Raw genomic sequence first — 26,032 nt, 5'->3', positions numbered from 1 at the left:
TCCTTTCCTCCTTCTCCTCCTTTTCCTCCTTCTCCTTCTCCTCCTTCTTCTTCTCCTCCTTCTCCTCCTCCTTCCTCTTCTCCTTCTCCTTCTCCTTTTCTCCTTCTCCTCCTCCTTCTCCTTTTCTCCTTCTCCTTCCCCTTGTAAATACCCCTGGAACCCTGGCAGTGCCCTAATCCAGGGTGAACAGGGCTTGGAGCAGCCTGGGACAGTGGGAGGTGTCCATGCCTATGGCTGTGGGGGGAACAAGATGAGTTTTAAGGTGGGTCCAACCCAAACCATTCCATAATTCCAGGATTTTAGAGAAGCATTTGCTCCCAGAAGTGACTGAGGTCTCCCAGCTTCAGAGCAGGGAAATGCTTGGATTTCGAGATTTTGAGAATGAAGTGGGGGAGGAAAGCCCCATGGAAATGGGAGATGTCATGGTCCAGAAACGTTCTTTGCTTGGCCAAACTGGCTCCTTCCCTCCTGGTCCAGAAGAGTTTCAGTTGGGACTGAAAAATCCACAAATCCAAAGGGCACTGCAGGGAAGAGCTGCCAAATGAGTTTGGGAAATGAGGATGGCCCTGGGACAAGGCAAGTGCTGCCTCTGTGGCATCACCACCATGGATCTGCAGCTGGAATCCCACCAGGATCTGCAGCTGGAATCCCACCAGGATCTGCAGCTGGAATCCCACCAGGTGGAGCAGGCAGAAGGGAATTACCAGGACACAGCATCTGCTCCATCCCAGAAGGAGAACCTGAGGGAGCATCATCTCATGGTGGGAATGAGGAGTTGCCATGCAGAAAGGAGAACCTGGGGGTTCTCCTCACTGGAATGTCCCAGCAATGGAATGTTTGGGCTGTGGGGTCTCTGCAGAAGCAGCAGGCTCTGACCCAAAGTCCTCCCTGGAGCAGGAAGGGAAATGTGGATTTGGGGAAAGAAAAGGAAGGGAAATATGGGAATGTGGATTTGTGGCCTAGAGGCTGCAGGATCAGCAGCTCAGGACAAAGCACCCCTGCAGCCACTTTGGCTTTGGTATGTCTCCTAGCCATGGCTGTCACTGCCGTCTCTGACACAATGAAAAGCCAGTTCTTCATTCTCAATCACTGAAGTTCTTTGCTTATTCTGAATTCTGTGTTTTCCTTGCTCTTGTCAAAAAATCTTCCTGCATATTGAGCAAAGAGTAATAAAAAACCCCCAACTTTTAATAGTGTTCTGAAGACTCTGCTAATGGAGGAGTAGAAAACATCCTGCAGTGTTTCTTCTGTGAAGGCAGATGAGGAGCTGCTTTACTTAGAAAGCAAAAAGGGAAACTCCTTGCTCCTTGCACTTTACCTTGACTTTTGCTGTATTTGACACTGTAAAGTACAATAGTACAAACAGTACTGTAAAGTAAAAGGGCAGGAGAGGACTAAGCCTGGCATCCCTTCCCATGCTCTTAGGGAATCCCTTCACCAAGGAATGCTCTGGACTTCCTCAGGGAGATCTGGAGCACCTCAACCTGCCTCTGTCCTTGCCCTGAATGCACCTGAGCTCCCCAAAAAGTTCTGCTGTCACACTGACCTGGGGTTTATCCCATGGAGGGTGGCCTGACCTTGCAAGCTCTAAAGCAAACCCAGCTCCAGGTCTCCTTCTGAGGGTGGAGATGATGCCCAAGACTCCAGGTGGGAGCAGGACCTGGGGCAGATCCCTGCAGCCAGGAGCCAGGTGTGGCTCCATCAGAACTGGGGGTGACAGATGTGCCCCTCACCTGAGGAGATCTTTGCCCTCCAATGCTCACCTGAGGCCTGTCCTGCAGCAGGGACACCTGACTCCCCTCAGTGGGGCATTCTGGTGCTCTGGTGTCACAACTCAACTGAGATGAATCCCATCAGCCTTGAGAGACCCCAGGAAAAACCATCACAGCACAACTGCTGAGCACTGATGGATGGACAGATGACTCTTCAACTAATTACAGTTGAAAAGTGGAGTGTTTATTACAGCACTGGGCACAAGCTGAACAATTTCTAAAGGCATGTGCACCCTTTGAGAGTCTAAACTTTGTCTCCTAATTTGTTGCATATGCATTAAGTTTTGCAATAGGTTTATGCATATTTATTTCTTATTAGTCTTCATGCAGAGAGCTCTCTGGTTGTCTGTCCATCTCCTGCTCCTTTGGTTTTGGTTTAGTTCTTGTTTCAAGGTTTAAGGAACCTTTCTTATCTTCTTCTAGCTTGGAAGTTCACATTTCTTTCACCTTGTTCGAGGCAGTTTTGTGAGCTACGGGCTTTTGTGAGCACAAGATTTTCACAAATACAGCAAATTAACGAAACAATTCAAAGCAGCACACTTTACTTAAATCTGAAATAGATTTCTAACTTAAGTCCTAACCCATATCTCAGCACCTGCAGCGGGCCAGGCAGGGAATCCACAGGAACCAGAACACCAGAATGGCACAGTCTGTGTCCATCCACCAGGGCAAACTCTTCCCATCCAAAGGGAGCTTTCATCTCTTGGCAGCTTCCCTGGCAGCAGGATCCTCCAGGATCATCTGGAAAACCCAAACTGCCCCAGGGAGGATGGGGACAATCCACCAGCCATGGCCAGTGCTCCAGGCTGTGCTCAGATCCTGGAAGTCCAGACAGAGTTTAGGACTTCCTTGGGCCATTATTTCCTATCAAAGATGGGCTGGGAGCTTCCACTGGAGTTCTGTGCAACCCCTGGGGCTTGCTGTCCCCAAATGTCACCTCCTCTCCTGCCACTTCACCCTGCCAGAGACAGCACCATGCTCTGGGAGGGTCACTCATTCTCCAGCCTCTGACAGGAACAAGTCCATCCTCACTGAGGAATTCCAGAAACCTCATTAGGCACCACCACCCTTCATCTGAAGGCTGGGAAGGGCTCAACACATTCCCAAATACCTCAGATCTTCCCTCAAGTCCTACTTGACCCATTCCAGTGTTCAGCCACTCACTGTCCTGTAAATCCTGGAGGTTCTTCTCAAATCAATCATTTCATGGGCATTCAAGAAGCCCCCTGGGATCACCTCTTCATTTGAGGTTCACACGGAGAACAAAGATACTCTTGGCTTTGTCAGCAAGGGAAAGGCAAGGAGATAAACCAGAAGATAAGGGAGAAGATAAACCAGAAGATAAGGCAAGGAGATAAACCAGTAGATTAGGCAGAAGATAAGGCAAGGAGATAAAGCACAAGATAAACCAGAAAATAAGACAGAAGATAAACCAGAAGGCAGGAGGTAAACCAGAAGATAAGGCAGGAGATAAACCAGAAGATAAACCAGAAAATAAGGCAGAACATAAACCAGAAGATAAGGGAGAAGATAAACCAGAAGATAAATCAGAGAACAAGACAGAACATAAACCAGAAGATAAGGCAGAAGATAAACCAGAAGATAAGCTGGGTCAGCACTCAGGAGAGGAACCTCAGATGAACCTCATGGTGCTCCCGGAGCAGGAGGAAACCATCTCTGAGGCACAGCTTGAATCCTCTGCAGTCTTTGGGAGATGCTTCCCACTGAGCTCCCAGCCTCCTGCCAGCCCTCCAGGACCTCGTGGCACTTCTTTGCTGAGAGGAGCTCCTTCCAAGCCCAGCCTCCATCCCAAGGGCTCCCAGACTCCCAGGAAACCGTTCCCCAGCCCCAGAAGCAAAGCAGAACTTCTCACTTCTCAAACATTTTTCCCCCATGGCAGCTGGCAAATCCCTTCCCTGGCTTCTCATCCAAGTTGGACAAAATTACTGCAGAGAATCCCTCCTGCTCCCCTCCCCCCCGTGCAAAGCAATCCCAAGGGAGGGATGGTTCCATGGGGACCCCCTGCTGGATTGCATCTGATTTCCCTCCTAAGTATGGAATGGGGAAGCGTCTCGAGGGCTATGGCTGTGACCTCCATACAGCTCTTTTGTCAAGTGCCATTTCATTAAAAAATCAGCCTTTTAACTGTGGACACATTTCAACCTCACCAAATCTGCTAATTATTGACAGTTGGTGAAGAGGAGATTTCACTTGTTCCTCCTGTTAAACTGCATCTAATTAGTAATTACTGGTTCACTGTCATCTTTACTGCAATAATCCCACTGCACATTGGCTCATTAACCTTTTGCTTTTCTAAAGCAGCCTGCCAACAAGATGAAGGCTAAAACAGATTGGAAAACAATAGCTCAGCCTTGGATTTTAGGCTGTTTATTCCCCTTGTCCTGGAGATCCAAAAGGAAGATTATTTTAAAGGAAAGGCTGAAATCAGCCTTGTTCTGGAAGACATCTCGGTTCACATTGAGCATCATCCCAAAAATACCCTTTAAACTTCTCCCAGGTGAGGGGCTCAGGTGGTTGAAGGCTTCTCTGCCATTTTCCAGCTCCATTTCTCCCTTTCTCACCTGGCCCTGTCCACCTCTGTCTCGAGCATCCCTGCGGGCAGGGAGTGACAGGAGCTCCTGGTGGACCTGCTGAGGAACGCTCTGGAGGAGCAGGGCCCACGGGGCAGGGAAGCAACCCCGTGGTTCTTTCTGCTGCTGCTACACTGAATTTCATTTGCACAAGCCCCATTTTCGGTTTGGAGCTGTCACAGCTGTTTCCATTGGCAGTGCATAGCTGAGTAGGAGTTGTCAGTGGGGATGCTGCGGGATTGGGAGAGGGAAGAGATTCCCCGGGGGGCATGGGAGGCAGTTGGAGGTTGTGGGCTAAATGCATTAACTACATGTTTCTCCTAAACTTAACAGCAGTGAATTACTCCATGCATATTGATGGCTTTAGGTACCACAGTTAACACTATCCTGGGATGACAGGAACGTTTCTCAGCAGCTCCAGCGTGAGTATTCCCATGGATCCATGGTTTCGTGGCTGGTACGAGGGGTTTATTTTTGTAATGTTCTCTTTAGAGCCATAATAGCCAGAAACAAGCTGTGATTCTGGAGCACCGCTGCAGAAATCCAAGTGGAATTTCATCCCTACCAAACCCAGGGCTTGGCTAGGCTGGGTATGTACCCAAAAAAGGCTCAGGGTGCATTAACCTTGCCAGCACGTGGAGGCTGCTCACCTCCAGAGCTCCCTTTCTCTGTTTTCAGCCACAGCTGAGCCTGATTTCCCTGGAATTGTTGTAACACAGGAATAACTCTGGAGCAGCTACAGCTGATGGGACAAGGTGGGTACATTTACCCAGAAATTTTATTAAACTATTGCAAGGCTTCAGTTCTGCTGGAAAACCAATTGTGAGCTTGAGCCCTGTTAGGAGAGAGGATCAAAGGTGGCCACACAAACTCCTGGCCCAAAACAAGCCCTCCATGGCACATTAGCCTCTGTGTTTGCTCCCTGACCTCCAAAAGGTTCTGAGTGTGTGAGCAAGGGCAGAACTTGGCTCACTCACAGCTCCTGCTGCTCACACCACAGCCCTGTTTTTGGAACAGAGCACATCTCTTACACCTTGTTGCTGATCTGGTACAACAGCCTGGTCCTGTCCTGCTGTGCCCATGACCATGGGGAAAGCAAAGACATTCCCACAGAGATCAGTGCTTACACACTTCTAAATTCCTCATCTGACAGGACAGAATCATGGAATCATTCAGGCTGGCAAAGACTCCAAGCTGATCAAGCCCAACCACTGAAGTTCAGGGTCTGATTAGTGCCCAAAAATTCACAGGTTTTGAGAAACATTCCCTGCAAAGTTTCTTGGATTTCCTATCCAGAAATGGATCCAGAGGGGTTGGTGCAGGTAAACCACTCACTTTGCTCCCTTGAGCATCCCCACAGAAACCTCCAGAGATTCTGGAGAACGGGGGGAATGTCCTTTGTAAACACTCACACGTTTATAGAAAATGCAAACATAATGGGAAAATAGGCTAGGAGAGCTGGGAATGTTCCCCTGGAGAAGGGAAAATTCCAGGGGATCCTCAGAGTCCCTGAAGGGGCTCCAGGAGAGCTGGAGAGGGACTGGGGACAAGGCCTGCAGGGACAGGAGCCAGGGAATGGCTCCCACTGGGAAAGGGGAGATTGGGCTGGGATCTTGGCAAGGAATTGCTGGCTGGGAGGGTGGGCAGGGGCTGGGCTGGAATTCCCAGATTTTCTGTGGCTGCCCCTGGATCCCTGGCAGTGCCCAAGGCCAGGCTGGACATTGGGGCTGGAGCAGCCTGGGACAGTGGGAGGTGTCCCTGCCATGGCAGGGATGGCACTGGATGGGATTTAGGGTCTCTCCTGATCCAGACCATCCCAGGATTCTGTGACTGATCAGCCCTGGCTGCCCCTGGAGCCCCTGAGCCTGTGGTGTCAGCAGATGTGGGACCCAGCTGTGCAGGGCTCCCATCCCCTGGAGCAGAGCTGGGTGGCAGCAGGCAGAGCCCAGGCAGGCTCTGGAGGGCTCCTTTTCCCTGGCAGGGAGTGTGGGCAGCACACATCATCCTGTCTGATCCCTCAGCAGGGCTGATTCATGTTTGCTCTGCTCAGAACATCTCAGCTGCCTGCACAAGGTCACTCCCCACAAGGCTGTCACTGCTGCCTGCAATCCCAGTGTCCCCAGAGCCAAACCACTCCTGAAATTTCCCTCTGGGTTAGAATTCATTCAGCTCCTAAAATCAATGAGATTTTCCCTGCTGGAATAGCAGGTACTGCACAGGAGAAGTTATGTGAAGTATGTGTTATTTTTAGGAAAAAATTTTTCACTGAAAGAATAACAAAGCACTGGGATGCTCTTCCCAGGGAGGTGGTGCAATCACCATCTCTGGATGGGTTTAAAAAAGACTGGACATGGCACTTGGTGCCATAATTGAGGTGTTAGGGCATAGGTTGGACTTGATGATCTTAGAGGTCTCTTCCAACCTCATTATTCTGTGATTCTGTCACCCAGAAAGGCACAATTCCAGTGGGAGGTGTCCCTGGTCAGGAAGCAAGAGAGTCCTTAAGGTCCTTCCCAGCCCAAACCATTTTAGAATTCCAGGATTTTGGAGGAACGATGGCAATGTCTCCTTTGGGATAAATGAGGTTGGTGGTACCTGCTGTGGCCTTGCTCGAGGATTATCCTGAAAGGTTTTTCCTGGAAATAGGGAGGAAATTGGAATTTTCTAGGAAAATTGCACCAGGGAAGGCTTAAACTGGATATGAGGAAGGAATTCTTCCTGGAAAGGGTGGTCAGGCACCCCCAGGGCAGGTCCCCATCCCTGCAGGGATTTCACAGCCACGTGGCACTTGGGGACAGGGGCAGTGGTGGCCCTGGCAGTGCTGGGGGAACAGTTGGACTCACTGATCTCAGAGGGCTTTTCCAGCCTTAAAACTGCTCAGATTCCCTGGGAAAGGAGCAGAAGGGATGCTGTGTGCCCCAGCCTCCTTCCCACGGGCAGCCTGGACCTGCTCCAGCTGCACCTTGAGCAGGTGTGAGACCTGGCAGTGCTGCTCAGCCTTGCCAAGCCCAGCCTGGGAGCAGAACTGGGGATCAGCACAGAGCTGAGGGCCTGGAGCTGAGGCTGAGCTCCTGCCAAAAGCACTGCCAGGCTCTGGGGGTGCGCAGAGCCCACGAGAGGCAGGGAAATCACATTGCTCCTGCAACTGGGGCTTGTGCAGCTTCTGACTGCAATGCTGTGTCTGCTCCTGATGGAAGGGCTCCAAAAACGATGTTGACTAATTAGAAAAAGTTTAAGGAAGAGCCATATGAATCATTAAAGCTTCAGCAAACACGTCTTTTAGCAAGAGGCTCCAAGACTGAGATAAATTCAGGTTCTTAGAGAGAAGGGACAGTTTTCTCTCAGCCTGGAGACAGCAAGAAGGACAACAGAGAATTCCCAACGTGTTTGTCAGTCAGCACACAAGTGTACAGCAAGATTCCCTGGCTGGAAGTCATGGATAAACCCATCCAGACTGAAAAAAAAATGAATTCACGTGCAGACACTGATACAAACTCCTGATCCAGTGACAGGAAAAGAACCTTGTGAGAGAGCCCTTGTTTTTCTCCCTGTGGAATAGATCCCTTCTCTGGAAATGCACAGATTTACAACCAGGAAAAGCTCCAATCACCAAATTAAAGACTTAAAATAAACCCACCCTAGCAATTTGTTCAGCTAAATTGGTCTGGGTGATTGCATTGGTCATTCCCTGTTTCCTTGGCTGGTTTTCATTTGTTCACCCCCAGGCTGGGCCTTCCCAGGCAATGAAAAAGCAAAAAGCCCTCAGAGAAGCTCTGGGGAAGAACTTCCCCCTCAAAGGGGTGGTCCAGGCTCTTGGCTTCATGGACAGAGCTTGGGTTCAATATTTTAACTCCAAGGAAAGCCCAGTGTGAGGGAGAGGGGCCTTCCCCTGCCTGGTGAAGCTGTGCTGTTCAGGCGAGGAATATTCACAGAATTTTACACAGAATTCTACACAGAACTCACAGAATCACCAGGTTGGAAGAGACCTTCAAGATCGTCAAGTCCAACCCAGCCCCAACACCTCAGCCAGACCCTGGCACCCAGGGCCACATCCAGGCTTTGTTAAACACCCCCAGGCATGGGGACTCCACCACCTCCCTGGGCAGAACATTCCAGAACTTTATCACCTTTCTGTAAAAACCTTTTCCTGCTATCCAACCTATGTTTCCCTTGGCACAGCTCAAGGCTGTGTGCTCTGGTTGTGTTGGTTCCTGCAGACAGAGCCCAGCCCCAGCTGAGCACAGGCACCTTTCAGGGGCTGTGCAGAGTGATGGGGGCACCCCTGAGTCTCCTTTTCTCCAGCTGAGCACCCCCAGCTCCCTCAGGGGTTCCTCACAGGGTTTGTGCTCCCAGCCCCTCTCCAGCCCCCTCTGGATGGGCTCAAACATCTCAAACTGAGGGGCCAGGGCTGGGCACAGCACTCGAGGTGTGCCCTCACCAGTGCCCAGGGCAGGGACACAAACCAAATCCTCCAGGAATGGAGGGCCCACAGGAGTGGGGCATCCCCAGGAAGGCAAAGGGGCCGTGGTTTGTCCCCCCCCGAGAGCCCCAGACCCCACTGACCTCGGACATCTGCGGGAAGAGGCTGATGGCCAGGGGCAGGGCCAGCCCAAAGGCAGCCAGGCACACGAGGCTCTGCACCGGGAGCAGCATCCGGGGCCGGCACCGCAGCAGCCACGTCCTGCAAGGGAAAGGCTCAGTTAGAGCATTCCAGGGACAGGGGACAGTCAGAGCCAGGGTCTGCAAGGGAAAGGCTCAGTTAGAGCATTCCAGGGACAGGGGACAGCCAGAGCCACATCCTGCAAGGGAAAGGCTCAGTTAGAGCATTCCAGGGACAGGGGACAGCCAGAGCCTGAGGCAGAGATGTGGGACTGCAGGCTGCTCTTCAAAATGGGTTTATTGCATAGAAGTTACAGCAGCCTTGGGTCATGGGTGACAGAGCCATGCCTAAAGCTGCCAGCTCCAGCTCTAGGCAAGCCTGAGCACCCTTTAGTTTTGGTTACACTGCATTTTATATTTTCCTTTGCTGAGCATCTTCACACATAACAACCAATCAATACCTTTATTATTACTTACAGCCCATCATAATTTCTATCATTATCATGTTATGGTCAACACTTCCCAATCATATGAGTTAGTATGGTACAATCACCATGTTATGGTCAATACTATCCAGTCACATGGGTTAGTATGGTACAGTTTAAGCTTTGAGTTGTTTTTCAGTTTCATGCTGTGGAAAAATTTTAGATCTTTTTCCTACTTGCCACATCAATGTTTGTTTGCCTGTGCTATCTTTCTGGTTTTTTTTAAGACCTATTTCTGCTTGGAAAAAAGCATCTTTTTGTTTGTGGTCAACAAATCCTTTGTTGTAGTCATAAAACCTCCTTCCAGCTCCACTTAATTGTCCAGTAAATATCCCGGCTCAGCAATTGTCAATTTACACAAATATTGTTCTTCTATATCAAAACTTGCTTCCACCTCTGTTCTGCTCTCAGGTTCTACATCCAGAGAGCTTTCTGCCAAGCACACACATCTGTGAATATCTCCTTGTCAAACTTCCATCCTTCCCAAAGGGGAGTGCAGGACATCCCTGGATGGGCTCTGCTGCTCACCTGGACCTGCTGTGCCCCTCTCCTCACTGGTGTCAGCCCCCTCAGAGAACCATGGAATGGCTTGGCTTGGAAAGAGCCTTAAAGATGATCCAACTCCTCCTTATGCCATGGCAGGGACACCTCCCAGCCCTGCCAGGGGGGACAGCTCTTCCTCAGCAGGTCACCACCAACCCCAGCTCCACCCACCCCAAAATGGGTGAGGCAGAGCAGGTGAGCCCAGAACAGGTGAGCCCAGAACAAGTGAGCCCAGCACAGGGGACACCTGCAGCAGGCTGGGGCTGATGCCCTGTGAACAGAAGGGAATCAGGTCCTTGAGAGGCACTGGGAGCTCTGGGAGCTTTGGGAAAGGCACTGGGAAAGGCACAAAGAGCTTCATTAATGGGGTGATAAAGGCACAGCATTGACAATCCCTTAATTTGTTAAAATCCAGCACCTGCAGAGGGTGGCAAGGATGTTTGAACATTTCCTGTTCCTGGGGGATGTTTATGAGTTCAAGACTTGTTAACAGCAAACTGCTGAAGGTGCCTGCAAGGTCAGGTTCTGGTAATGACCCAAAAGTGACCCTTTGATGGAATTAACACCAGATAATTGGGACAACATTTGGCTAGTAGGAGCTGGTATATTAAATATATTCCAGGATAAATATTAACTAAAATATTATAAATAATAATAAATATTATTTATAAATAGTATATAAATATTATAAATAATAACGAAAATTATATTATTATAAATAATAATATTTAATACATGTTCTAAATAATAATTAAATAAATAATATAAATTATAACTGCCTCAGGCAGTTTACCAGTTTTAAAGGGGAAAATATAATTTGTGAAGGATTTATTCCAGAGCCATTTACAAACATGATCTCTATCATTCAACTGAAATAAATGGGAATATAAACCAACACCAAGACAAGGAGTTTTGTTGGAATGTTCAGTGTGTTTGAGGAATGCGGAGAGGGAGTGGATTTGCTGCTGGGTTATTTTGGACACAGGGAGCAGCTGGAGCTGGGCCAGGGCAGGTTTAGGTTGGATTTTAGGGAAAGGAGGATTTTACCCACCCCCAGAGGGAGAGTAAAAATATCCAGGGGTAAAAATCCAGGCTCCCCAGGGAATGAGCTCTAAGGCTACCAGAGCTCCAGGAGCCTTTGGACAGCTCTCCAGGGATGCCCAGGGTGAGATTTTGGGGGTCAGGGCAGGGTCAGGGGTGGGTGGATGATCCCTGTGGGTCCAGCTCAGGATATTCCATGATCTCCTTCCCCTTGGGGTGGTCACAGGAGCTCTCCTTGGCCAGGGAAGGTACAAGAGATGACACCAAGCCCTGCTCATCCATCCCTGAGGTGACATCCCTGGGATTAAACCATTCCTAACCCAAAGTGCTCCATTCCCAGGTGCCACCAGCCCTTCACAGCCCAGGGCTGCAGCCAGGCTGGACCCAGGTCACCTCAGTCCCTTGCTCCACATCTGCTGCTGGCTCTGAGCACTCCTGGGGGATGTGATGAGAAGGAATTCATGCCCTGCTCCTGCCTGAGCCTCCCCACCCTGCTGAGAGCTGCCTTCATGTGCAGGAGCCTGGGGAGAGCAAGCACCAGGGTTTAACTCCTCCAGCAGCTCAGCTCCTCACTAATAAGCTCTCGAGACAGAGTTGATCCTATCAATTTGTGCTGTGAAAATCAAACTTCTGTTCTCCAATCTTGAGCTGCTCTGTGCTGCACAGAGCATGGCTGCAGCTCAGAGCCTCTCTGAGGAGCCTGCAAGGCTTTGACCAAGCAGGAGAGTGGGTCACCTGTCCCAGCAGGAGAGCAGGGCACATGTCCCAGTAGGAGACCAGGTCACCTGTTCCAGCAGGAGAGTGGGTCACCTATCCAAGGAGGAGAGCAGGTCACCTGTCCTAGCAGGACAGCAGGTCACCTGTCCAAGGAGGGAAAGTCACCTGTCCAAGCAGGACAGCAGGTGACCTGTCCCAGCAGGACAGCAGGTGACCTGCTCCACACCCTGTCACACCTGCCCCATTACAGGACTGCCCTGGATAAGCTCTGATCACCCCTGGGTGCACAGGGGCAGCTCCTGGAGCTGTGATCACCCCTGGGTGCACAGGGGCAGTTTCTGGGTCTGTGATCACCCCTGGGTGCACAGGGGCAGCTCCTGGGTCTGTGATCACCCCTGGGTGCACAGGGACAGCTCCTGGAGCTCTGATCATCCCTGGCATGGGCAGGGGCAGCTCCTGGAGCTGTGATCACCCCTGGGTGCACAGAGGTGTGTGATCACTCCTGGGTGCACAGGGGCAGCTCCTGGGGCTGTGATCACTCCTGGGTGCACAGGGGCAGCTCCTGGGGCTGTGATCACCCCTGGGTGCACAGGGGCAGCTCCTGGAGCTGTGATCACCCCTGGATGCACAGGGGTGTGTGATCACCCCTGGGTGCACAGGGGCAGCTCCTGGGGCTGTGATCACTCCTGGGTGCACAGGGGCAGCTCCTGGGGCTGTGATCACCCCTGGGTGCACAGGGGCAGCTCCTGGAGCTGTGATCACCCCTGGATGCACAGGGGTGTGTGATCACCCCTGGGTGCACAGGGGCAGCTCCTGGAGCTCTGATCATCCCTGGCATGGGCAGGGGCAGCTCCTGGGGCTGGTTTTTGTCCTGCTGAAGCTGCTGGTAAGAGCCCTCATTGGGACATTCCCAGCAGCAGATCCTCGCAGCCTCCTGGGGCTCAGTTTAGAGCCAAGGCATCGCTGCTGCCACCACCCCTGACATCTTAATTTGGAACTGCACCCTCTGTAATTACTGCCCTGTCGGGGACCTTATAATCACCCAAGTAAAACCTTAACCAATTTAAAAGGATCCCAGGTCCAGCCCCCAGGTGTGACTTCCAGGGGTGCTTCCAGCCCAGGCCAGTTCAAATTACAAGGGCCGACCTCCTAATTAGGAAGAGTTATGGCTCGATTTAAAAAGGAGAGCAGACTAATTAACACATGTAGTGTAATGTCTTAATTGGGATTCAGATTGGAGAATTTGTGTGGTTCAGAATAAATGACTCATAATTAGCCAAGAGGTCCAGTTTTCTCCTGTCCCTGGATCCCTGCTCCCGACACCGAGCTGGGGAGGAAGGGGAGTTAAATATTGCATTTTGTGAGCTGTCAGCTGCACTGCAAATCCCTCTTTGCACCCATTAACCCCCCGTTGGAAGGCAGTGATGAGGAGCTTCCAAAGGGTTTCACTGCAGAGGATGAGCACAGATTGAAAATAAATTAATAAAATAAAATATCTGTGTGGAAATAAAATTAATATCCATGTGGTGAGGAGGGATTTAGTTCACACCACTGCCCTGCCTGCTCTGCCAAAGGGTTGGGTCAGGGAATGGGGAGGTCTGGACCTTCAGAGCCCCCTGACAGCCCAACTCTGGCATCTTCTGGAGCCTGAACAATGCCAGGGTGAGTGAGGAGGGGAGGGAGGTCACCCAGTCCCACCTCCCTGCTCCAGCAGGGTCCCCTGGAGCACAGAGTTCAGGATTGTGTCCAGATGCATTCTGAGTATCTCAAAAGATACTCAGAATAGAGATATTAAAAATGGAATTACTGAACATCTCCAGAGATGTTCAAAAAGCAGGGGAATGAGCCTGATTTATTCTCAGGAGCAAACCCCATCCCACCCCACATAACCCTGCAGAAATATTTGTGCTATTTCACCAAGAACAGGAGTTTTAGGGACCTCACCCCATGCACAGGACAGGGGCAGTTCTGGAATTAAACCCTGGTTCAGGTTATTCAGCAAGGGGTTGGAAAGTTTGGTCTCACCCTGGAAAGCTGCAGGAGGGCAAGTGAATCATGGAATGGTTGGGGTTGGAAGGGACCTTAAAGCCCATCAGGGACAGCTCCCATGATCCCAGGTGGATCCAAGCCCCAGTGTCCAACCTGGATTGGGCACTGCCAGGGATCCAGGGGCAGCCACAGCAAATCTGGGAATTCCAGCCCAGCCCCTCCCCACCCTCCCAGCCAGCAATTCCTTCCCAAGATCTAATCCAAGATCTGATTTCCCTCCCTCAGCTTGAGACCATCTCCCCTTGTCCTTGCACTCCCTGCTCCTGGGAAAAGTCCCTCTCCAGCTTTCCCTAAGCCCCCTTTAACATGTTCACTTTATTGTCCCCAGTTTCATAACCCAACATTTTTCTCTGTCCCATAGGCATAACAAACTGCTCCATGATTCTCCCCTGACCTCGGGATGGCAAAGAACAGCAAATTCCACAACACCTCCTCCTTCTCTTCCCCTTTTCCTTACAGCTTTGTCCCTTTCCCCCTTCAAACCCCGCAATGCCCCTTCCTCCTGGGATTTCCCTGTACACCTGTGGTTTTTTCAGAGGTGGTTTTGTGCTGGGAAAACCCTGGGAGAGGCGGGGAGAGGCTGGTGTTGGAGCGTCAGAGGGTGGGACGGTTGAGACGGACGGAGATGAGAGATCTCTGAAGCCAGGTCATGGAACTTGGGGTTTATTGCAGAGGGCCTGGGTACAGGGCCCTGCTGGGAGCTGCCAGCCACAGCTCAGAGCAGTAAAGAGAAAAGAGAGGGGCAGAGAGGATGAGAGGGTAAGAGAGTAAGAGAGTAAAAAAGGTAAGAGTGTAAAAGGGTAAGAGACTAAAAGGCTAAGAGAGTAAAAGGGTAAGAGAGTGAGGTTCCCATTCCAATACAATAAATCATCTTCTGTGTTGAATATTCTGATTCTCATAACCAATCTAGTACAATATACAAATCCTACAGCATTTCCATACAGCCTATAAGAATCATTACATTACCATACTGTGTTACATTTTAAACCCTAAAAACTCCTCTTTGGGCCCCTTCTGCCAAGCTAGCAGGGTCTGCTCTGACCCTTGGACCTGCCTGCAAGCAGAGGGTGTTGTTCCATCAAAAGGGAATTGTCACCCTGATTCTTTAAGATTTTCTAAGCCTTCTTATGTTGACATTCTTGTAGAAAACTTTCTCACACATTTTCTGTAAATAACTCATTGTTTTCCATTCCTTTATGGAGGAAAAGAAAGTTGATTGACTGTTGGTTTGTCCAGTGTCATTGGAGAGGTGGCACTGTCACCCTCCAATCCACTGTCACTCTTAGAAAACTATAAATGTTGGAGTCAGAAAATAAACTTCCCTTTTCTTTTCACCTTGAGAACAGCGGTGTGTGCTTGTGTTCTCTCGTGTCCTATAGTGACAGGGGATTAGCTCTAGGACACAAGTCAGCCATGCCATTGTTTTCCAGTTGTTCAGTAACTGAGGTATCCCAAAGCTTGCTTTCATTTCTTGTTTACAGTTTCCACATTCTCAAAATCTCTTGCCAGACAATCATATTTATAAAGCTTTCCTGTTTCACCTTCCCCACAGGCTGGGGAGGTTCGCTGAGGGCTGGGTAGGCCTGGAGCAGGCCATAGGTACAAACACACACACAGACAGTGCATCTGCTGCATGGAGACACGGCGCTGTAAATACACCTTCATTCAACTCTAATCCTATACAGCCCATAAGAATCACTACATTACCATACTGTGTTACATTTTAAACCCTAAATCTCCTCTTTGGGCCCCTTCTGCCAAGCTGTAAGGTCTGCTCTGACCCTTGGAGCTGCCTGCAAGCAGAGGGTGTTGTTTAATGAAAAGGGAGATGGCCATACCATGGCCTTCAGCTGGCCATGCCATTGTTTTCCAGTTGTTCAGTAACTAAAGAACTCAAAGCTTGCTTTCATTTCTTGTTTATAGTTTCTATATTCTCAAAATCTTTTGCCAGACAGTTATGTTTATAAGGCTTTCCTGTTTCACCTTCCCCACAGGCTGGGGAGGTTCACTGAGGTCTGGGTAGGCCCGGAGTAGCCCATAGGTACAAACACACACACACAGACAGTGCATCTGCTGCACGGAGACACGGCGCTGTAAACACACCTTCATTCAACTTTCATCGCAGCCTTCATTAGTGCTTTGAGTTTTGCATAATTTGGCAGCTGCCCCTGGCGTTTTTCAGGAGGTGCTGTAATTGATTCCATATGGGAGTTATCGGGGGCGCTGAACCGGGCCCGTGTTTGCCGGGGAGGAGGTGTCGGATGCGAAACCAAACATGACGGGAGCGAGCCCCAGGCTCCCAGCTGACACAGTCTGGGGCGTTTCTGGGCTGTTTGCTGCAAACGGGAGCAGAGGCAGCGCAGACACCGCCAGACGCCACGGGGCGCGGGGAGTGACGGGATCCTGAGGGGTTTTGGGGGGTTCTGGGGGATCCTGAGGAGTCCTGGGAGGTTCTGAGGGATCCTGGGGAGTCCTGGAGGATCCTGGGGGATTCTGAAGGATCCTGAGGGATCCTGGGGGGGTCCTGAGCAATCCTGGGGGATTCTGAGGGATCCTGAAGGGTTCTAGGGTGGTCCTGAGGGGTCCTGGGGGAATCCTGGGGCGTCCTGAGGGATTCTGAGTGATCCGGGGATGTCCTGAGTGATCCTGGAGGATCCTGGGTGTTCTGGGGGGTTCTGGGGAATCCTGGGGGATCCTGAGGGATCCTAGGGGGTTCTGGGGAGTCCTGGGTGATCTTGGGGGGTCCTGGGGAATCCTGAGGGATCCTGAGGGGTCCTGGGGGGTCCTGAGTGATCCTGGGGGTCCTGAGCGATCCTAGGGGATCCTGGGGAGTTCTGGGGGATCCTGAGGGGTCCTGAGTGATCCTGAGGGGTGCAGAAGGGTCCTGGAGGATCCAGAGGGGTCCTGAGGGATCCTGGGAGATCCTGGGGGATCCTGAGTGATCCTGAGGGATCCTGGGGGATCCTTGGGGGGATCCTAAGTGATCCTGGGGGGTCTTAGGGAATCCTGGGGGGTTCTGGGGATCCTGAGCAATCTGGGGGGTCCTGAGGGACCCTGGGGGATTCTGGAGGGTTCTGAGTGATCCTGGGGCATCCAGGAGGATCCTGAGCAATCCTGGGGGCGTCTGGGGGGTCCTGAGGAATCCTGGGGGATCTTGAGGGTCCCTGGGGGGTCCTGGGGATCCTGGGGGTTCCTGAGGTATCCTATGGGATCTTGGGGAATCCTGAGCGATCCTGAGGGATCCTGAGTGCTCTCACACTCCTCACAGCACCCCTCTCATGCACCCAGGAAGTTTGGGATCCCCAGATCCCCGTCCTGCTGAGCCTGTCAGGTCTCTCTGCTCTGTCTTCCAGCTTTTCTCACCCGTTTTGGGTCACTTTGGGAAATATGAGTTCTACCAGTGACCAGCAGCTCTGCTGTCCCACCCAGCCAGGCCAGCACTGTCCTCACCCTGCAGCCCAGCCCTGAGCCCCTCAGAGGACACAGCAGATGCAAAAGGAGGGAGGTTGGGCCTTTTTGAGCTTGATTGACACCATTAAAGGAGCAGTTTCCGTGTTTACTCCGGGAACAGCCCCAGCAGTTGAAGGTGTCACTGCTGGCAGCTGCTGAGCCCAAACAAACTTCACACAGGGCTGGGCTGGACGGGGCCTGGGAGGAGAAGCACCTGTGGGAGCACCCTGCACTCCCTGGCACGGGAATGTCTCCAGGAAAACCCAGGGACACCAGGGCCAGGGGGAACTCCTGCCTCACCCCAGCTCTTCAGGAACAAACATGGTTCAAGGAAAAGAAAACGTCCTTCCAGCACCACAAAGCACTGGCCAGCCCCCAGGAAAATCCATTTTTGCTGGTGCCACTGCTTCAGCTCAGCCAGAGCAGCTCTGCAGTGCTGATCCAGCCCGGGAACATCCTGGTTTTATGGGATTTACAGGAAAACAGTCCTGGGAACTGCTGCATGAGGAAGATCTGGAGGTGAAGAAGAGCAGAAATGCTCCTCTTCCATGGACACAACTGTTCTGCTCCCATTTCTCCCTCAGTTCCTGCCCTTTGCCAGCAGCTCCAGCTTTGTCTCTTCCACAGACACTGCCCAGCCAGCTCCAAGGCCTTCTCCAGGGCATCCTGACATTCCCGAGCTCTTGGAACCTTCTCAGTGCTTCAGACTCTCTGAAAGGTCTTCTCTGAGGGACACAGAGGAGACCTGAGATAAGATAAGGATGTAAGAAGAGCTCAGGTTCTGCTCAGAGATCCCCCAAAGTGTCCCCAGCAGATGCTGGTGATGGACTGAGCTTCTCCAACTCTTGGCCAGACCACAGAGGCCAAAAATTTGGGCTCTCCCAGCCCAGAGCTCAGAGTGAGGCTGCACTTAGAGCTGGCCTGCCCTATTCCAAGCAGCTGCAGCTCTGCAGGGAGCTGCTGGAGAAGCCTTGGATGGTGGCTGGGAGCAAACAGCTCCATCTCCCAAATTCCATCATAACAACCAAACAAAGGACTGACAGAAGGGGCTAAATAAAAGGAATAAAGGGAGATGGGGATGAAGAGCCCAACTTCCTGTAGTGGCTGCTGCTGTCCCCACACCTGTGGGACATAGAGACACCACAGAACCCCCATTATCAGTCACCCTCACCCCTCAGACACCTCCAAACCGATATTTCCCCGCGGCGAGAGCTGCCGGCACGGATATTATTTATAAAAGCTCAATGAGAATACATCTGCACGGATAACTGACACCGTGTTCCCTGCGTGGCATATGCAGGCTGAAAATAAACATTGGTTCTATATGTTCACTGCTCCAGCAGAGTCCAAGCAGCAGGAAATGCATGAAACATGGGCAAGAGCGGGAGCGCGGCGGTGGGAGGGAACATGGAATTACTTGGAGAGCAGAGAGGCGGCCCCGGGAGTTAAAATACACAGCAGGCAAAGAGAAGAGAGGAGCCAAGAGAGCTGAAAAAAATGGCACAAGAGACGAGAGAGGCAGCTGGGGGAGTTAAAACATGCAGATGGAGAGATGGCTGGGAGAGAGGAAAGACCTGGATGCGAGCGGAGAGATGGCGGCCGGGAACTGGCCACTTAAAATAAACTTTGGGAGCAGCGAGCTGGGGAGAATTCCTGGGGTCTGACACCCTGCTGGGGGCAGGGGCTGGGCCCTGGAGGGGTGGGAGTCCCACCCAGGTGAGCACCATCACCCACCTGCACCTGGAATCACACTGGGGATGGGAATCGTCCCCTCCTTCCCATATCCCAAATTCAAAGTACTCGAAGGAGTCACCCCCTTCCTTCCCCACAATCCCAAATGCAAATGAGGAGTCTCTCCCTTCCTTCCCCACAATTCCACATGCAAAACCACTGGAGGAATTGTTCCTTCCTTCCCCACTTTCCCAAATTTAAAATACTTGGAGCACTAGCTCCCTTCCTTCCCCATAATCTCAAATGCAAATCCATTGGAAGGATCATCCCCTGATTCCCACAATCCCAAATGCAAATCCATTTGAGGAATTGTTCCTTCCTTCCCCACTTTCCCAAATTCAAAATACTCAGAGGAATAGCTCCCTTCCTTCCCCACAATCCCAAATGCAAATCCATTTGAGGAATTGTTCCTTCCTTCCTCACTTTCCCAAATGTAAATCCATTGAAAGAATCATCCCCTACTTCCCACAATCCCAAATACAAATCCATTGGAGGAATTGTTCCTTCCCCACAATCCCAATTTCACAATACTCGGAGGAATCATTCCCTTCGTTCTCCACATCCCAAATTCAAACAACTTGCAGGAATAGTTCCTTCCTTCCCACAATCCCAAATGCAAACCTATTGGAAGAACCATCCCCTCCTTCCCATATCCCAAATGCAAATCCATTGGAAGATCCAGATTGTGGCTCCTGATCCTAGCTCTGCAGAGTGACACCTTCATCCTTCCCATTTACAGCCCCTGTAGGGATTTCTATAAATAAATGGATAATGCCTGCCTGGATCTCACCCCCATTAAAACACCCTCCTCAAACTCAAATCCCACTAAATTTATCAAGTTACACTTTCCCCAAATGCTCCAATGGATTTTTTTTTCCCCAAAATGAGCTTTCAGCTCTGAGTGAGCCCTTTGGGAACGAGTTTTAAGATCTGAGAGTTGACTTCAGCTCCCTGAGGCACAGACAGGGACACTCCCCATGTCCCAGGGCTGCTCCAGAGCTGCCACCAGCTCCACCAGCGTGGCCAAGCCACACCTCACTCCCCATCCCTGCTGCTTCTCACTGCCAGCCTTCCAGGAACCCGAGGATATCTGATGGAAAATGCAGCAGGCACAAAGCTCCGGGCACAATTCAGGCAGGCAAAAGCAGAGCCCGGATATTTTTATACCCACGGAGTTTTGTGGCAGCGAGAAGGAAAATTTTCTCTCACAAACGTGAATTAAAGCTTTCAATACGTTAAAATGATGATTTTTTTTTTTTTGGAGGGCAATCTCCTGTAAGTTCACAGATAAAATCAGTTTTAGAAAGGCCTGCACTGAGCACAGGTGCATTCAGCAAAGTCTGTATCAATCCAAGGATTTATGATGCCCCTGAGGACAAAGAAGTGATTTACTGGTTTTACTTTGCTGCAAAGGAGGGAGCAAATTTCACCATCAGTTTTATTTTCTCCCCACCTGCCAATCCAATTTTACTGCCAGGTTTATTTCAGCCTGGGGATGGCCCAGGATAGGCCCTCAGTGTGTCCTGCTGGAGACAATAATTTATTAATTTAGAGAGGAGAAATTTTCTACAAATTTCTCCACATTTTTTGCACATAAAGGATTTTATCTGTGGATATTCAGCAATAAAATAATTTGAAGCAATAAAATAATTTGTCCTGAGTGTTGATTTTTTTGATGGTTAAATGGGAGCCAGTTAAACCAGTGGGAACACACAAAACCACCTCAGTGCAAAGCCTCAGTTCTACATATGACTTGGAGTAAGCCCTGAGTAAATTATTGCAGAGTAAGTTACTCCAGAGTAAGGCACAGCCACTCCCAGGCACATTTCCAGCAGATCCTGCAGGTAAATCCTGGCTTTGTGGGTGACAAAGGACTTAGAACAGGGAAGAGGCTGCAGAGATTTTGTCCAGAAGGAGAATGAAATAAAATTCAAATGTTTTGCACAAAATCAGAGGGGTTGGAATCTGCTCCTCCTTGGAATTAGATGGTGTTTAAGGTGTCTTCCTACCCAAGCAATTCCATGATTCCACGATAATCTCTCTGAAAACCAGCTGAGCCCTTTTAATCTCTAATGTTTCCTAAAAACCAGGGGCAGTTTTCCACTGAATTCAGGAGTTTTGTCTCACACTGACCTTCCACCATGGGTTATTGAAACTGCTGGGCTGGCAGGGTGAGTTAAAATAGTCACACCAACATAAAACTTCAACAAGCTGGACATTGGTCCTAAATGATGGAAATTGATTGAAATGATGGAAATGATTGGTCCTAAATGTGGAAATTTAATATGCAAAAAAATCTATTTGGTGGATGAAATGTGAGGAGGGATCTTGTGGCTCTGCACAAGGAGAGGACAGGAGGGGACAGCTGGGGAGGTCAGGCTCTGCTCCAGGGAACAGGGACAGGAGGAGAGGGAACTGCACCAGGGAGGGTTTAGGATGGATTTGGGGGAAATTCCTTCAAGGAAAGGGTTGTTAAGCACTGGGGTTGGAGTCCCCATCCCTGGGGGGGTTTCAAAGCCTGTGGGAAATGGATTTATAGAAAATTCTCAACGCCTGACAGAAGGCTTTCATAGTGTACATCTGTATGCAAACCCTGAGATAAGAAATACTGACTTAGAAATGCCATAGAATAAGAGAGAAAGTGTTGAGAGAGAAGTTTCAAAAGATAACCTTACAAAAAAGACTCTATACTTCAGAGAAATAGAACTGTAAAAGATACACTGTAGTAAAACCCACCAGGGGTAATTTTAAATAACTATCTTCAAAACATTTACAACATAGTGGAGCTAAAGCTCATAAGCGAAGAAACACAGTGTATTATAATTAAGAAACAGCTTCTGATTGTAATAACATAACTTATAACATCTGTATTATCTCACCCTTCACATGGGACTAAAAATAAAATAAAAGTTTTTAAAACCCCATCTCTAAACCAGACTAAAACATAACCCAACAAAAGCCCTGTGGATGTGGTACCTGGGGACATGGGTGGCAGTGCTGGGATGGTTGTACTAGATGACCTTGGAGGACCTTTCCAACCATTCCATGATTCCATTAAATGGTTGGACTCAATGACCTTGGAGGACCTTTCCAACCCAAACCATTCCATGATTCCATTAAATGGTTGGACTCAATGACCTTGAAAGACCTTTCCAACCCAAACCATTCCATGATCCCATAAAATATCCATGCCTGGCACCCTCTGAGGCCCCTCCCTCCCTCCCCCTGGTCAGACTCACTTCTCCAGCACGGACATGATGATGGGAGGTAGAACCAGTATAGGCATGGGCAGGACCACTCTGGTCAGGGCTGTTTCCAGCAGGGCCTGTGGAGCAAACACAAACAAACAAACACATGCAGACATCCCAAACCAACCCAGGATGGACCTGCCAGGCTCAGGATGGCTCTGCTGAGGGCACTGAACTGTCACCCCAGAGTTGGTAGCAGCTGACAAACCTCAAAGCAGCTGGGAATTGCAAAATCATGCCTGGATAATGATTCTCCAAGCTCACTTTAAAAGCAGGCTCAGCTGTCATGTACAGGGGGTCAAATTGCCAAGCCAAAGCAACTTGGATACTTTTTGATGCAGAAAACATCTGGGTTTATCATCAATTATCCCATCTGAATAGAGCTACTGCTTGGCCAGAGCCTGGACTCTAATAGGTGGTGTCACCTATGTCACTGATGGGAATGAGATGGGAATCACTGATGGGAAATATGGAAGAAACATTGCAGGGGAGATGTTGTGGGGGAAATGTAGGGAAATGTTGTAAGGGAAATGTTGTAGGGAGATGTTGTAGGGAAATGTTGTAGGGGAAATGTTATAGGGAGATGTGGAGGAAATGTTGTAGATTAAATGTTGTAGGGAAATATTGTGAGGAAATGTTGGAGGGAAATATTGTAGGGAAATGTTGGAGGGAGATGTGGAGGAAATGTTGTAGGTGAAATGTTGTAGGGGAAATGTAGGGAAATTTTGGAGGGGAAATGTTGTAGGGAAATGTAGGGGAGACATTGTAGGGAAATGTTGTAGGGAAGTGTTGTAGGGAAATGTTGTAGGAAAATGTTGGAGGGGGAATGCTGCAGGGGAAATGCTGGAGGGAAATGTTGCAGGGAATTGTACAGGAGATGATGTAGGGGAAATATTGTAGAGAAATGTAGGGGAGATGATGTAGGGAAATATCCCACCATGGGCCAAGTAGCACTTTCAGCCCTTCCTGCCTGAGCTGAGCTTTGATCTCACTCAGTGCTGGGGATGCAGCTCCTCACTGCTGCTCCAGGAATTGTTTCCCATCATTGCTGGTTCATTCCCTGCAGGGATTTGGGACACACAGGGCTCTCCTCTCCCAGGAAACCCCAACCATGGAGCTGCATTGTGCCTCCACAATCCTTCCTTCCCGGCCAGACTCACCAGAGGGAGCAACCTAGGCAGGGCTTGGATTTATTGAGGCCCAGAGATGTCCCAAGGCCTGGAGGGGCTCCAGGAGAGCTGCAGAGGGACTGGGGACAAGGCCTGCAGGGACAGGAGCCAGGGAATGGCTCCCACTGGGAAAGGGGAGATTGGGCTGGGATCTTGGCAAGGAATTGCTGGCTGGGAGGGTGGGCAGGGGCTGGGCTGGAATTCCCAGATTTGCTGTGGCTGCCCCTGGATCCCTGGCAGTGCCCAAGGCCAGGTTGGACACTGGGGCTTGGATCCACCTGGGATCATGGAAGGTGTCCCTGCCATGGGCAGGGGTGATACTGGATGGGATTTAGGGTCCCTTCCACCCAAACTATCCCATGATTTTATGTCACAGGGACATCTAACATCACAACAAACCCTCACAGAGGGACAGCTGTGTCACACTGAGGATCTGCCACGTTTCACATGACAAAAGCCAGGATTAACCTATCCAGGAGGAAGAGCTGGGATTGGCTGGCAGCTGAGCAGAAGTTCTCAGAACTCCCAAATTTTACATTTAAGCTCCACCTACATCACTTGCACAGTGCCTTCACTTTTAATCTTCATTTTCTCTTTCAGCCATCAGGACAGAGAGGGGAGAGTGGGTCCTGGAGCCAGTTAAGGGAAGTGAGGAAAACTGGCTCCAAGAAGTGTCTCTGAGCCCTTCAGCAGATTGTTTTAATCCCCCTGTTAACCAACAATATGGAGAGCTATTCGAGATCTCCCCGTTCCTGCCGAGGACTGCAGAGCTGTACATTAATTGCTGTCTCTGGAGTGCCTTGGACAGAAGGAGGGAGGGAAATGCCAAGCATTATATTATTAACTCCTGTGCCTGGGCGTGTGCTCAGCACAGCTCCACATCTCAGTCAGAGCCCACTTGGAAACAACAGCTCAGGGGGTGCTCAGGAGCCAGGACTGCACCCAGGGATGGGAAGGGAGCAGTTCCAGGCAGGTGGCACAGAGTGGGTGACAGGGAGAGCAAACCAGCTGTTCACGAGGTTAACAACATCTGGCTGCCCTCAGCCAGCTTTGGGTGGCAGGTTTTGGCGCAGGATTGGCAGGGAAGGGTTGGAAAGCTGCTCAGCCCCGAGCCTGAGTCCTCCTCATTTGGGAAAAGGTGTGAGAGATCTTTGCTGGGTGTTCCACAAGGAATTCCTATGGAAGCACCAGGGATCTGTCCTGTCACTGTGCCCTTCCAAACCACCAGGGCCAGCCCCAAATTTCCATGTTCTCTGCATCTCCTCCACTCCCAGCTTCTACAGCCATGGACCTCCAGAGGCTGTGGGATGTGCTGGGGCTGGAATCAGCTGTGGCCCAGCTCTCCCAGCTCCTGTACTCACGTGTTTGGCAGCAACTCTGGAAGAGCCGACGATGTTCCCATTAGTGTCCAACACATCGATTCCCTCCTCCAGCTCCGTGTGCCTCATCAGGACCACGTTGCAGATGTTGGCACTGGCTGAGGAGGAGAAAGGCAGGAGGATCAGCCCTGATCAATCCCCACTGGCAGGTTCTGTTTGCCCCGACTCCAGATTTCCTCTCCTCAATCTGCTGAGATGAATTGCTCTGATCCCAAAGAAAAGATGGAATTCTCAAGGAGAATAATAACATTTTTTTTCCCCTCTGGGGCAATAAGGGTAAATAGACTTACAGGAAGGTCTAGTGCAAGGTGTCCTTGCCTGTGCTTGGACCTAGGTGGTCTTTATGTCCTTTCCAGCCCAAACTATTCCATAATTTCACACATTTTAGGGGAAAAGTAGCTCTGTGCACCATCTGACCCCTCCTCCTTGCCCAGCCTGTGGCTTTTGAGGCCTTGAGATGACCCCAAATTCTGTCTAAAGTCTGACCAAGAGTTGGGCTTGAGCACCACCCTCCCATATGCAGCCCATCCTCTCATTCAGGCACTTCCCAACTTCTCCCAGGGAAAAGCTGCTCATTCCCACAAAACTTTTGGGCTGATCAAGTGGCATTTTCCAGCACCCCCCACACCACATTTCCCTGCAAACTTTCCACCCAGAACTGAGACAAACCCACTGTTGCTGCAAGTACCAGTGCCTTCCAAAAATGTGTTTCTGCACTGCTTGATGGGTTAATATTCGCTAATTAATCTCAATTCATGTCATATAACAAATGTCTAATTTTTTGAGGGTGGTGGGTGGGTGAGCCCTCTCTGAAGGCAGCTCTGTGCAATCAAGGATGATTTGTGGTGACAAATGCTCCTTCCACTCGAGAGGGAGAGGAACACACACACACGCACACTCTGTCTCTCTCTTTAATATTCCAACGACCAGACCACTCTTCCCATCTATCAAAATATCTGTGTTCCCAACCCTGCAGCTCCTGAATCCCAGAGAAAAAACAAAACAAGGCCTTTCATTTAGAGAAAGTTTAGCCCCTGTTTTTTTTTCGTTTTTAACACTCGCACACCCCGTCCTGCTTGCTGTCAATCAGAACTGAGCAGATCAAAGAGCCCAGCAGGGCTGCTCTGGCCAGGGATGCCCTGGCACAGAGTTCCTGACAGACTCAGGATGGGGTGGCCAGCCCTGATGCTCCCAAGATGCTTTTCCAAGGCTCTGGATTGCCTGCCCTGGTCCCAAAGCCAAAAGCTGCTTGCATGGT

At 50.3% G+C, this 26,032-nt stretch overlaps 1 protein-coding gene across 2 annotated transcripts in view; it reads right to left on the bottom strand.

Annotated features, from left to right (window-relative positions):
- The window catches only part of SFXN5 (sideroflexin 5), a 108,216-nt gene that overhangs the window by 12,899 nt on the left and 69,285 nt on the right, over positions 1 to 26,032 (bottom strand). For both annotated transcript variants that reach the window (XM_063157776.1, XM_063157777.1), the window contains 3 exons: positions 24,757 to 24,872; positions 22,218 to 22,303; positions 8,927 to 9,044 (listed from right to left, as the gene is read on the bottom strand). In XM_063157776.1, the coding sequence (XP_063013846.1) occupies positions 8,927 to 9,044; positions 22,218 to 22,303; positions 24,757 to 24,872 (320 nt within the window). The remainder of the gene's footprint in view (positions 1 to 8,926; positions 9,045 to 22,217; positions 22,304 to 24,756; positions 24,873 to 26,032) is intronic.

The sequence above is a fragment of the Melospiza melodia genome, chromosome 5 (genome assembly GCF_035770615.1).
Source record: "Melospiza melodia melodia isolate bMelMel2 chromosome 5, bMelMel2.pri, whole genome shotgun sequence".
NCBI lineage: Eukaryota > Metazoa > Chordata > Aves > Passeriformes > Passerellidae > Melospiza > Melospiza melodia.
The sequence above is the reverse complement of the archived record's forward strand: the minus strand, read 5'-3'. Positions and strand labels throughout refer to the sequence as shown.